At 45.3% G+C, this 13,637-nt stretch overlaps 1 protein-coding gene and 1 long non-coding RNA gene across 9 annotated transcripts in view; one reads left to right on the top strand and one right to left on the bottom strand.

Moving 5' to 3' along the window:
* Positions 1-4,735, bottom strand: part of LOC119315835 — an 8,921-nt gene extending 4,186 nt beyond the window's left edge. Inside the window, exons 1-3 of one of the 8 annotated variants that reach the window (XR_005152798.1) lie at positions 4,356-4,735; positions 3,716-4,263; positions 3,176-3,274 (exon numbers count right to left, since the gene is read on the bottom strand). This is a non-coding gene — a long non-coding RNA (uncharacterized LOC119315835). Of the gene's footprint in view, positions 1-1,745; positions 4,264-4,355 lie in introns of those variants that run through there. The other 7 variants (XR_005152795.1, XR_005152799.1, XR_005152794.1 and 4 more) reach the window with 7 other exon arrangements.
* A 1,074-nt stretch (positions 4,736-5,809) lies between these two features.
* On the top strand, positions 5,810-11,456 carry LOC119315834. Its single transcript, XM_037590299.1, has 7 exons — positions 5,810-6,365; positions 7,190-7,261; positions 7,872-7,964; positions 9,347-9,439; positions 10,101-10,246; positions 10,317-10,427; positions 10,735-11,456. The coding sequence occupies exons 1-7, from the start codon at positions 5,867-5,869 to the stop codon at positions 11,314-11,316; spliced, it is 1,596 nt and encodes a 531-aa protein (XP_037446196.1). The 5' UTR covers positions 5,810-5,866; the 3' UTR covers positions 11,317-11,456.
* Positions 11,457-13,637: the final 2,181 nt, after the last annotated feature.

Below are 13,637 nucleotides of genomic sequence, written 5' to 3'. Positions count from 1 at the left end.
AAAAAATGACACGACATGTAGCCACCCCAAAGGCTTACTAGCAAAATGTATAGATTTTTGATAAAGCATGCAAACTAATACAAATTGTACACATCCTAGTGCAAATTTATTTGGACTATTTTCCAGACAACTGTTTCAAGGTTTTCAGCCATACGAGGTGGGTCAGGTCGGGTGTGTTTGGTTTGTGCCCCAACTAGCCCGACCAAAATTTTGGCATGACCAAAGCAAGGGCATGACCAAAAATTTGGCAAGTTGTTATTGTTTGGATTGAAGCCATTGTACTTACCAAAAAATTGGCAAAATTGTTGGGCCTCCATTTGGCTTGGAGCCGCTGGGTTGGCAAAAGTTTCATAACTTACATTGATTAGTACTTGATATATTTTTATTGTCTCAAAAGAAGTTATTGTCTAAAAAACCTGATTTGGTTTAAATTTAGTTTCAGTATTGAGCCAATTTAGGGCTCCTTTGATTCAAAGGAATTATTTAGGATTTTTGGGGATTGAAATCCTTAAGAATTTTTCCTATGTCGGCCCTTTGATTCATAGGATTGGATCCCATAGGAATTTATCCTATGGAATCTTTTGTACTACATTTCATAGGAAATCTAACATTCACTCCAATCTCTTTTTACAATTTCTTTGTTTTTCATGTGGCATCAAACACTTTTTGCTAATCCTATAGGATTCAAGTTGACATGCCACTGCAATCCTATATTTTCCTATTCCTATATTTTCAAAATCCTATGAATCAAAGAGGCCCAAAAGGGAAACACGGAATCTTAATTAACTACAGTGTACTAAAAGAAAGGAAATGTACATGCAAAAGGACAAGTGTACAGCATATACAATGTCACGGTTCAGAAGTATTATGAGGCAATGGTGGGCTGCTATTAGGCAACCTTAAACATGATTAGTTATGCGGCCGCTCACACTGGATTAGTCTATCAAAACAACCTCTGCATACGAAAAGGAAATTAAAACAACCACGACGTAAAACGTGCATGACCACTGCTTTCTGGAATTCTGGTTACTCAGCGAGATAATCCATCATCTTTTTTAACATCACGAAACAGTATTAACGTACACGTCGGAGCGGGCTGAGCACGCCAATTTTTTGGCGAGCGATTCCTACGCCCTCGCCGCGCCTATGATTTGGCGAAAATTACACGGGGCATTCAGGGCACGCTGGGCTAGCCAAAATATTGGCCTCAATCCAAATGACAGCCGAATGGCACGCCAATATTTTGGTAAGGCCAGCTGTGGCTCGAATCCAAACACACCCGTAGCCACCAAGGCCCAATTAAAAGGATCAAAGCTTCCTCTCACTCTTGTTTCAAAAAAAAAAAAAAAAACAGCTCCCTCTCACTCTCCTAAAAAGGGGGGAAAATACCACAATAAACAGCTCCCTCTCACTCTCCTAAAAAGGGAAAAATACCACCCATCATCCGGCTTAACCAGGGAACGGGAAGCATTGCAATTGCGAACGATTTGCATGACAATTTATATTGGCTGAGGATGGCAAACTTAATTGACAAACATGATAAATTCGCCTCAGTTAAGTTTTTTATGAGGATTTGCCGTGCTTGCAAACTAAATTCGTCATCCTTGTGACAATATAAATTGCCATAAAAGACCTTCGATTTGCCATCCCTTCCTAGCGAACGTCGGGTTTGTAGTAGCATTATCTCTCCCTACTAATAAAGCACCGAGTGCTTCTGGTCGTCCGTCGTCGCAGCTGTTTTGCAAAAAAGTCCTTCTACTTTTTAGTAATGCAACCCGCAATCCCTTTATAAGTGGTTCTGAGAAAACGCTTCATTTTTACAAAAAGGGCCCTGTTGTTTAGTATATTCAACCCGTAGTCCATACGTCAGGTTCAGGATCGGGTCAACGCGCGGCGGCACGAGCGGCTGGCGGCGGCTCGATGCAGAAGGCGGCGGCGGATGGAGCTTGAAGGGGACGGATCCATGCACGGAAGGCGCTTGGGAGGCGGATCCAGAGGCCGGCAGCGAGGCGGGGGTCACCGGTGACGATGAGCGGCCGGCGGCGAGGCTTCCCGGGCGCACCCATGGCATCAGCAGGTCCTGGGGAGAAAGAAGACAGGGAGGTGAGGCCGTGAGGAAGAGAAGAAGGGAGAAAGGAGGGGTGGTGTGGCGACCTAGGTAGGAGCTCGCCGGAGCTGGGTGACGGAGGACGGACGCGGGAGACGGAGGATGGGCGTGGGAGACAGAGGGATCCAGCGCCGTGTCTCGAAGTTCTTGCAGGTGGAGGCGGGCCTCAAGGCTGGCACTCCCGTGCCGCCTTGGCCTCGGCCTGCTCTTCGCCCGCCCCGCTCGCCCTGCTTGCCGCCTCCGACTCTTTCCACACCTCCATCGCCATTGACGTCGCCGGGCGGGAGTACACCCATTCCTGGCTAAAGTAGCTTCAAGAGGATGACAACAATGGCGGGGCAGTACAGTTGGAATCGCCGGAGAAAAAGCGATGTCATGGGAGCCATCGGTGGTGAAGCTTTTGCTGCTTTGATGTTGCGTTCTTCAGAGAACACGGCAGTTTGTGGCGGCAACCATGGTGTGAGTCGCGACTCGCGACCAGGTCCAGGACGACGGCAGCACGAGGGCTTCGGCGAGCAGCAGCATGCAGCGCCGACGAGCAAGAGCAGTAGCAGCGGCAGCCCGTAGCAGTGGTGGGCGTCGGGGAGAAGCAGCTACTGCCCAAGTGGAAGCGGGTGCACCTGCCAGAGAATGCATCAGCGGCACCTGATGATGGACATGGTCTGCATCCCCATATCTCTGAACCCCTTGGCGTTCATCGGGGTAGCCAGGCATGCCTTTGATTGCTACTTTCGACAAAATCAACAACTTCCCGCCATGGTTTGATACAGGTAATCAAGTGGATGGCCGGTTTTGGGTTCAGGAGTAGCCGCAAGATTGCTATGTATTGGGAAACAAGTGTTAAGGTAATTCCAATAATAATTAGGCGTAGACATTCTGTTGATGTGATTTCAATCATAATTGCACAACCATGTTTATATTAACCAAAGAGATTAAAGAGTACCACAAAGTGATAAAACAGATCACATATATTCAAGAGAAACTTACTCCAAGATTAGACAATAGGAAAACAGGATCATCACAAATTAATTATTCTGCTAAGCATATCGAGAGGGGCAGAACATATACCTCATATGTTTATTTGAAGAGATTCCTAAGACCGTTGAATAGCAACAGAGCTTTAAGCTCACTGCCGGACCTCATGTCCCTCAACCTCCTACGCAATATCTGCAAGAAATCAACGGAACGATGTGAGACGCCAAGCATGACGTACAGAGAATTGTAGGCGAGGCCATACTACACATCCGCAAATGCGCACTGGTCATTTTGAAACCAATGCCAGAATGGAGACTAAACAAATCATACCAGGAGATACTAGACATAATAGCTAGCTAGCTTCATGATCTCAGAAACCAACGCCAACATTGAGACTCACATACGAGCGGAATGAAGCATGTTTCTACAGTTGCATATTGCTCTAGAACTCAATCCAATTACTCACTACAGCAAGACACACACTGGCTGAATGTTGGCAACCACAATCACCACCACATGGTGCCAACCAAGTGCAAACAAGTGCTCTAAACCTCAAAATGTAGAGTGTTATTCACATACTAGCTCTGGAAATTGACAAGTCTATCTCAAACAACAGACGAATATACAGCACACCATTGAGCTCTTTTGGATTCATTGAGGCCTAGCACCACGTCCCATTTGGTTTCCTCGTCACCTGAACAGCCTTCTCTTTTTTTCCTTATCCCCGGTGCACATCATGCAGCAGCACCTACATGAGGAAACCGCACTAGGGAAACGGGAAGAAAAGTAAATCGAACCAAACCGAACAAGGGGCAGCGGCACAAAGAGGAGAAGATGGGCGATACAGGAAAAATTTCAAGGCATTAATACACAAGACTATATGCGTCATTGGTTATAAGTACACAATTTTGGGCAAATTCCAGCGACAACATACTTTACTAAAGGAAACCACATAGTTTTGCAAGCAGATATTAACTTTGTTGCAGGTTATTGTAGCCATATGCTTTTAAAAAAATGACAGGATCTGCTTGTTTGTTTTTAACTGAATGTTTAAGACAGTGGTCATACGAAGTTATCCTACAGCAACAACATGACCAAAGGAAACCTACATGTCTTTAAAAATCTGAACAATCACATGACTCAACTCCAAGCACAGGAATCTTCCTCTGTTCTTTAGAACTCTGCAACATACAAATCCATGTGAAACTAATTAGATGCGAAGGAAGAAAAACCAGTCAGATTTCAGAAGACATAGAACTAATTAGATGAATACCTTGGTGGATGCAGTACTAGATGGATGCAGACTGCGTCGACGCCAAGGTGGCCAGACTGCTAGAGCACTGCGCCTGCTTGGCGTTGAGGACGTGCTCGTTCATCCAGGTCCGGTCGGCGGCGGACGGCATCAAGGGGGGAGGCAGGAGGAGAGAAGCGGAAGCAACTTGAGCGGCAACTGCGGGCTGTTGAGGAACCGCTGGGTGAGGCGCTCGGAGGTGGAGGGGGAGGGGCGAGAAGGTGAGCGCCTGCCATGGTTGGAGAATGGGGATTAGAAGCTGAGTAGGGAGAGGTAAGAGACGATGGTGTTTTTTCCTCTGATTGTTGGATAAATGCACAGGTGTCTGAAGCGGCGACTAACATCCAGGTGTAGGAGGGGGAGGGGCGAGAAGGTGAGCTCCCCCATGGAGAATAGCGACCACTCTGAAGTAGGAGTAGCTTTTTTTTATTGTAGCAAACGACACTGAGCTAGCTGCTACTCCCCCCGTCCGGAAAATTTCTTCTAGAAATTTTATCCATTTTTAGGACAAGTATTTCCGGACAAAGGGAGTACCAAAATAACACATCCACTCTCGATGGACCAAACACAAAAAATAGTGCAAAATAAATAAGACATGAAATATAATATTAAAATAATGTCCGTCGCCATAAAAATAATTCCATTTTAAAAAATATTCTCAAAAATATAAAACAACTACTCAAAGTAAAAATAATAATTGTGTTTTACTAGACAATAAAAAAATATATAATTGATACTTTTTAATAGGATGAAATGAAAATGAGGATCTGAAATAGGTCATGACAAACATTGTTAGGGTACGTCCAAATTACAAAGTCCAAAAAGAAATACTCGGTGTAACCTTATTTCTAATGTTTCCAACACATAAAAATAGTTTAAAAATATTTGAACAAAATATGTTCATACTTTTAAAAACACTTAAAAATTCCCCCCCAAAAAACTACTAACTACAAAAACCATTTCAAAATGTACAACAGAAATAATTAATTTACATAAAAATATTTTATAGAGAAATGTTCCGATTTACATAATTTTTTAAACTACTCTTCAAAAGGTTTTGCATTTTAAATAGGAAAATTATTTTTTAATAAAAATAAGGAAATTTTCATGTTCAAAATTTATTTAAATTAGATATAGAAAATGGCAAAAAATACCCATGAAGCAAGTTCTGCCACATTTATCGCCCAGTGCAACGCACGGGCATTTGTACTAGTATAAAAAAAACAAAGGATGGTATATTTCGCTCAGAAAAAACGATGGCATTATCCACTGGCCTTTGGAAGACCCGGTTCCTTCGAGAGGACGCTCGGCCTCGCGCACCGGCGGACGGAGCCCCCGACTTCAAAATTCAAAATTTTCCAATGGCCACGTTCCTCTTTCGCCCCCCTTTTCACGGCCGCCTCCGCCCCCTCCGCCGCCTCCTCCTCCTCCCGCAGCCCAAACCCCTCCTCCTTCCCAGCAGAACCCTCCGCCTCCGCTCCCCCAGGCTCACCATGGCCTCCTTGCCCCCTCCCCCTTCGTCCCCATCCACCTCGACGCTCCCGCCGCCGGGTCGCTCCCCGCCGCCGCCCGAGTGGCCCTGCGCCCGCTGCACGCTCCGCAACCCGCTGAGCGCCGCCGCCTGCGCCGCGTGCGACGCCGCGCGCCCCGTGGACGTCGACGACGTGTCGCCGGGCCATTCCGCCGTCGTCGCCTCTTCGTCGTCCCGCCCGCTCCCGCCGGCCCAGTGGTCCTGCGCCCGCTGCACGCTCCTCAACCCCGGGAGCTCCGCCGCCTGCGCCGTCTGCGGCGCCCCGCGCCCCGTGGTCGTTGACGACGGCGACGAGCTGGACTTCTCCGCCGTCGCCGGCGCCTCGTTCCTCCCGCTCCGTCGGGACCCGAGGAACATAGGCCGCTCTGATGCCGCGATGAAGGTAGCTCGCGCGCCGTCGCCGGACACTGTCTGCGAGGGCGCCGGCTCGAACGAAAGGGATACGACTGCTGCCGAAAAAGGTTCATCTAGGGTTATATATATTTTTTGCTTATTCTGTATGCAAAATAATCTTTACTTTGAGTTCCCTATCAAGATTCTTCTACAGTATCTAGGACTGAATTAAAAAGGGTTATTTTGATTTTGTGTGCTTTTTAAAAATAAATATTGGAGTTCTTCTAGCTATTGAATGTGCAAAAACCGATTCTCCGTTGTGTTCTCCTCATCGATGCTGTCTTTTTATCTGAATCTTTTCAAATGTTATTTTGTAACAATGGATCTTTCTTGTTTTTGGATGAAATGTTGGGATCTTATACAAATTTCATTCTGACACATCTTAAATCACGACAAGTTAACTATAGTGAGGTAAAAGAGAGTAATGCTCCTGATTGCCCTTAAATTGTTTGTTAACACAGTTGGATACGTATGGTACAATCAACCTGAGTAATTAGGAGCGAGTAATAATGCTAATGGCATATGTAAATGGGTTTAAATTCCCAAGTCAGATGGCCACAGATAGAATTTCAAAACATGGTAAACTATATGAGAAAATTGATGTGCTATGGCGAGAGATATATCTGATCTTCACTGTGTTTGAGGCTTTAGCATGGTTGCTAAGTAGTACTCCCCTCTGTAAACTTTTATAAGACATTTTAGGTCAAACGTCTTATAAAAGTACATCTTATAATACGTCTTATAAAAGTTTACAGAGGGAGTACAACATAGAGCTTGCAGTTTCTGCCTAAATGTATTACTTTTTCATGCAAAATAATGTCACTTTGTTATGTCAAATTTCTTCTACAATATGACCTTCTCCATGCAATAATATTTCCTTTGGTTTATCTAGGGTGCTCTAGGAAGAGAGGCCACGCAGCAATATCAGACATCGTACACGAGGGCGACGGCTCGAACAAAAGGGGTGAGACGTCCACTGAAAAAGGTTTTTCTAGGGTTAAAGTAAAAAAGGATTATTTTGATTTTGTATGTTTTTTGACAAATTAAGTACTGGAGTTTTTCTGCTTATCTATAAGAAGAGTAAATGCTCCTGATTGACCTCATATTGTTTCATAATGGACTCGAGTAAACTATTTTAAAGTCAAGCTGTATAAATTCCCATGTCAAATGGGCACATATGGAATTTCACAACATAGTAAACTACCTAAGAAAATCGATGTACAATGACGAGGGATATATTGGTATTCGATTTTTGCTCCAATTTGTGTTCACTTGAATTGTATTTGAGCCTTTACCATGGTTACTAATTAGTACTCCCTCCGTCCCAAATTACTTGTCTTAGATTTGTCTAGATACGGATGTATCTAACACTTTTTTAGTGTTAATAAGTTTAAGATATATTCGTATCTAGATAAATCTAAGACAAGTAATTTGGGATGGAGGTAATACAACACAGGGTTTGCAGTTTCTGCTTAATGTTTTACTTTTTTATATAAGATAAGCTTGACTTCCTTCTCAAATTTATTCTACAGCATGACCTTGTCTGTGCAATAATATTTACTTCATTTATCTAGAGTGCTCAAGGAAGAGAGGCTGCGTGGCGTCACCAGACATCGTCCATGAGGACGCCGGCTCCAATGAAAGGGATGAGACAACCACCGAAAAAGGTTTATCTAGGGTTAAAGTAAAATGGATTTATTTATTTTGGTATGCCTTTTCTGAATGAAGTACTGGAGTTTTCTAGTTGTTGAATGTGCAAAAATCGCTCCTCTACTACGTCTCTCCCTATAACGCATGGGTACATCAATATGGATACGGACACTGCGATACGTCATTTTTTCAAAAACACAGATACGTCGGTACGCTTGTATATATATAATATTACCTCCCTCCCAAAAAGATTGCCTTCGATTTATCTAGATACGGATGTATCTAACACTAAATGTATCTAGACAAATCTAAGACAAGGTTTTTGGGACGAGGGAGTAAATATTAAAAATATATAGAAATTGGTGTTTTTTATACGGCAATTCGTAAAAGTGACAATTTCGGGTTGCATTTGGAGGTATCACGTGAGCAGCACTCAACATTTGAACTGCATTGACCAGGAGCTGTGGCAGTGCTCAGAATGGGTGATGGAGCAGCAGCGTCATGGAGCTCTCCTTCTCTGGTGTGGCCGCGCTCAGAACAGGGAAGAGAGCAGCGGCGGGCTGGCGATGGCTGGCCTTCCTTACCTGTTTAGCGGTGGCACCAGCTCAGGTCGGGTTGGAGGCAGAATTAGGAGAGGAGGGAGGAGGGTGTCGTGGGTAGGGATAGTGGGATTTAGGACCCCTCAAAAAAAATAGTGGGGTTTAGGGTTTTCCTGTCTTCGGCAGGTATCCCATGGGTATCCCACAGGTATCTGAACTAATTTATTTTTTTGGAAAAGGGAAAATAGATGGATACATATCCGTTATGTTCCTGCAGGTATTTGGACATATCTGATGCGTACAAACGCCATGCCAGTTTCCAGAAGTATCCACGTAATCTAGGTCTCTCCTGATTCATCTTCTTTTCATCCGAATCTGTTCAAATGTTATATTGCAACATTGGACTTTCCCCCCTCTTTTTTTGATTTTCGGATAAAATTTTGGGATGCTACACAACTTTCAGTGCCACCCATCTTATTTCATGGCAAGTTATCTATAATTAGTGAGATAAAGGAAAAATAAGCATCCCAATTGCCCTCACATTGTTTGTTAACAGACTTGGATAAACTACGGCAAATCAACATGAGAGTAATTAGGAACGGGTAATAATGTCAGATGGCCACATATGGAATTTCACAATATGGTAAACTACCTAAGAAATGACAAGAGATATTTTATTATTTTGCTCTAATTGTTGTCATCTTTATTTTGTTTGAGGCTTTAGGACGATTGCTAAGTGGTACACCATAGAGCTTGCAGTTTTCGCCTAAATGCTATTACTTTTTCTTTGTCTGTCAATGTCAAATCTCTTCTAGAATATGACCTTGTCCATGCACTAATCTTTCCTTTGGTTTACCTAGGGTGCTCGAGGAAGATAGGCCGCTTGACGTCGCCAGCCATTGTCCACGAGGGTGGCGGCTCAAATGAAAGGGATGAGCCAACTGCCAAAAAAGGTATATCTAGGGTTAAAATAAAAAAAGGGCTATTGTAAATTTGTATGTTTTTAAAAATTAAATACTGGAGGTTTTAGTTGTTGAATGTGGAAGAATTGCTTCTGTATTACGTCTCCCCTGATTGATGGTGTCCTTCCTTCTGAATCTGTTCAAATGTACTCCCTCCGTCCCATATTAATTGTCATTCATCCGTTTGAACGACAATTAATATGGGACGGAGGGAGTAGTATATTGCCCACAGACTGATGCTGAGTAGCTCTATATAGTCTGTTTCCTGTTATGCTGAATACTCCCTCCGTTCCCAAATATAAGTCTTTCTAGAGATTCCACGAAGTGACTACATACGGAGCAAAATGAGTGAATCTACACTCTAAAATATGTCTACATACATCCGTATGTTGTATTCCATTTGAAATGTCTAAAAGGACTTATATTTAGGAACGGAGGGAGTATAACTCAGCATGAATGCATGATCCCTTTAAAAGTCACTAACAGATTTATCTTAGATATCATATGTTCTTTGTCTTGAAACCCAGCATGAACTTATCTTGAAACCAGTGAACCCTTCTATGTTGTTGGTCTAAATTGATGAAGAAAACAAATATTTCTAGCTACTTTATGCAGGTTATTAGAGGCTAAATATTTATAATGCTTTCCACAGTAAATTCTGAGACTCATTTGGATAAGAAGACCATCAAAGTCATGACATACAACGTATGGTTTCGGGAGGATTTGGAACTGATGAAAAGGATGTATGCTCTTGGAAATCTTATTCAGCACCACAACCCAGATCTTATATGCTTCCAGGTCCAGAGTTTTTCAGTTTGAACTTATTGTTATTTCTTTTCCCCTTCTCAATTTCCCTGTGTAACTGCAGGAGGTTACACCAAACATATATATGCTTCTCCAAAAATCTGGCTGGTGGCAAGAATACAAATGCTCGCTGTCAGCTAGGATGGCCATGCAGAGACAATATTACTGCATGCAGGTATTCACTGTGCTTCTCGCAAACTTCATATATGGGATGAGTGCAAGCATATGTGAATTTTGATTTACTCATCTTCTTCTACAGTTTACATGCAACTGTTAATTTTTAATCTCCATTAAAATAAAGTGTGCCTTTTATATTATATGGCCACCAAGATGCACATATGACCAATCTGTTTATATAATGCCATGTAAAGCGCTACTGCTCTCAAACATTCTATTGCTCCTCTTTGCAGCTTTAGAGCATGTATCCTCTTATCATTTCATTCATGTATTTCAGTAATGTGATTCGATTGCAATAAGTGCAGATGAGCAAGTTGCCTGTGAATTCTTTCGAATGCATCCCATTTTCCAACTCAGTCATGGAAAGGGAGCTGTGCGTGGCAGACATCAACATTGGAGGCGCTACCAAGTTGGTGTTGGCCACAAGCCACCTGGAGAGCCCCTGCGCGTGGAATCAGATGTACAGCAAGGAACGAGTAACTCAGGCGAATGCATCCATGAGGATATTGGACAAGTTCTGCAACGTGATATTCTGCGGAGACATGAACTGGGACGACAAAGGCGACGGGCCATTCCCTCTCTCAGACGGCTGGGTCGATGCCTGGGCCGAGCTCAAGCCAGGCGAGGACGGCTGGACGTACGACACGAGGGCCAACGGCATGCTGGCAGGCAACCGCAAGCTGCAGAAGAGGCTGGACCGGTTCGTGTGCAAGCTGCCGGATTTTGAGATCGACACCATCGAGATGATCGGGAAGGAGGCGATACCTGGGATATCACACTACAAGGAGAAGACAGTCCGCAAGGTAGTCCAGAACATTGAGTATCCTGTGTTACCTAGTGACCACTTCGGGCTTGTTCTGAGCATCACCCACGCTTCATCAGGTTGAAAAGTATGGTGTAAAAACGTTCCCTAGTAGTAGTAAGTGGTGGTGAATTTTGTAGCCCAATGGAAAGTAGTATCTCTACCCCTGGTTGAGAAGAAATAACTTGAGTTAGAGACTGTTTCTGTCTCCTACTGTTTACTTCAGTTACTGGGGAAACGTTCTCTCTTTATCGTCCAATTTTTGTTTTGCATGACAGTGCCCAAGCAGGGGCTGCCTCCAGCAGCGGCTGGCCGTGTCACGCAAAATATGAAACGAAAGCATTACCTCGATGCTGGTATGAAACCCTAGTTCATCGATGTTCTTCGCTTGGTTCCAACTGTGGATACCGTGCCAACAATTTAAGTTGCAGCTGCAATAGTAATTCTGCCTTCTGCTTTATTTGGGGTTCTTGTATCTTGCTCCGATTCCCTCATTTCTTGGTTCCATGCATGTATCTGTGATGATCTTTGGGTTGGAGTAGAACTATGAAAATATGCTGAGAACCGAGACAAGACCAGACAGGAGATTACTGCCAAGATAGAGGGTGGATTGGGACTGTGTTTTTGTAAAGGCTAAAACAACCATTTTTTTCTTTTCTTATATTGTGTTGATGAAGCAAAGATCTCTCTTGTATTTGGGTTGGAGGAGTGGACGTATAAACCCAACACCTGGGTTCAAATCCTCATGAAGACGAATTTTGATTCCTATTTATTTTTGAGGACCAGACTTTTCTTGTACTCACGCATTTACTGAGGAAGGCTTGGTGCGTAATTGAGACTAAAAATCCTACTGCTCACACTTAAAAGCTTGTGTGCATCCCTAGTTGGTGCAGAGTCCTGGGAAGGCCAATTTTAAGGTAAATAATCGATCGCATCTGAGCCCCCGCGTCGTCCCCCTGCGGGCAACTCGGGCGGCGGCGCGCACCTCCCTCCCCTCCCCTCCTCCTTGCCCTTCCCCACCCTCACCGCCAGCCAGAGTCACCGGGGCAAAGCCCCTCGCGATGGCCGGTGGCGGGGCCCCTTTTCTTCGTTGCTCGGGGGTTGGCTGATGCGGGCGGCCTGTCCAGGCTGCTGCGTCATGCAAGCGCGGGGCTCGGCTGGACATTGGCGGAGGCTCACCGCGACTGCTTCCTTGCGGCATTGCATGGGCACAGTTCGGCGGCGGCGGCGACGCCCGGCCTAGATCCCGGGGTGGCAGCCCTGGAAGGCGGCGGCAGGTGAAACTCGGGCTCCCCGCGGCGGCATGGCGTGGTGTTGTCCCTGTCCAAGGCGGATCTGCACCGGCGATTTAGTGGCTTTGGCTCTGGATTGGTTTAGATCAGAGATGGTGACGAGCGCGCGGGGTTCGTCTCGGCGGCTCTCGCGGTTTGGTGAGGTGGGATGGCAGCCCACCTCTCAGGCTCAAGTGGTGGCACAGACATGCAGTGGCCGGTATGCTAGGGCTCCCATGGTGGCAGTGCTGGCGTGGATGGCCACCGGATCTGGGCGGCTAGATCTGGGGCTTTGAAGGCGGTCTGGATGGTGCATAGGTTTCCGGGTCGATGTTCTTGGGACAGATCCGGGTGAAAACCTAGTCTTCCGCCGGTGGCTAGAGTCGGTGATGCTGACACCCTTGGCGTCGTTTCCTTCATGAAGGCATCATCAAGGTGAAACTCCCTACTCCCCCCGCTACCTCTGGGGGAAACTTGATCAGTTGATCGGATGATGGCGGCGCTTTTGTGTCCTTCCCTCCTTGAGGGCGTCATTCTTGGAGGTGTGCATTGGCTAGAGGGACCAGTGGACGGTTTGCGATGGAGCGGCGTCTCATGTCACGCATCGACGATATGGAGTCTCGGCGGCGTGGCGCAGCAGGGTTTCGGTGAAGGATGTATGATGATGGACGCGTGTAGGAAGGTGACGTTGTCTGGCGCCGTGGTGGCGTCGACGGTAGGTCTGTCAAGGTTAATGCGTCAGTACCCGCTCTAAAGATGGTTCGGTGGACGACGGTAGCGGCGGCCTCTGAGAGTACGCCGGACCAGTATGTGCCCTAGACCCAGTAATGCTGCTTGGTTGGGGCCTCCGGCTTTAGATATTATTAGGCTTTGGTGCGAGGTCTGTTTGGTATTCGATTCGGACAATTGGCACCCCTTCATCAAGTGGATAGGAGTAGCGACAGATGTTGCCAAGATGATGGCTTCAGAATTACTGATGTATTACTTTTAAGGTCTTTGTGAATAATCAATAAAATGGCTTCATGCGTCGCCCAGATGTAGAGGTCAGGGATCATCCTTTAAAAAAACTTGGGTTGGAGAAGAGTTAGAGAACGCAGAAGAGTCCATCTGCTATGATTTTTTTTCACTGCCAATA

Source organism: Triticum dicoccoides, chromosome 6A, assembly GCF_002162155.2.
Source record: "Triticum dicoccoides isolate Atlit2015 ecotype Zavitan chromosome 6A, WEW_v2.0, whole genome shotgun sequence".
NCBI lineage: Eukaryota > Viridiplantae > Streptophyta > Magnoliopsida > Poales > Poaceae > Triticum > Triticum dicoccoides.
This window is presented reverse-complemented; position numbering and strand designations above follow the sequence as displayed.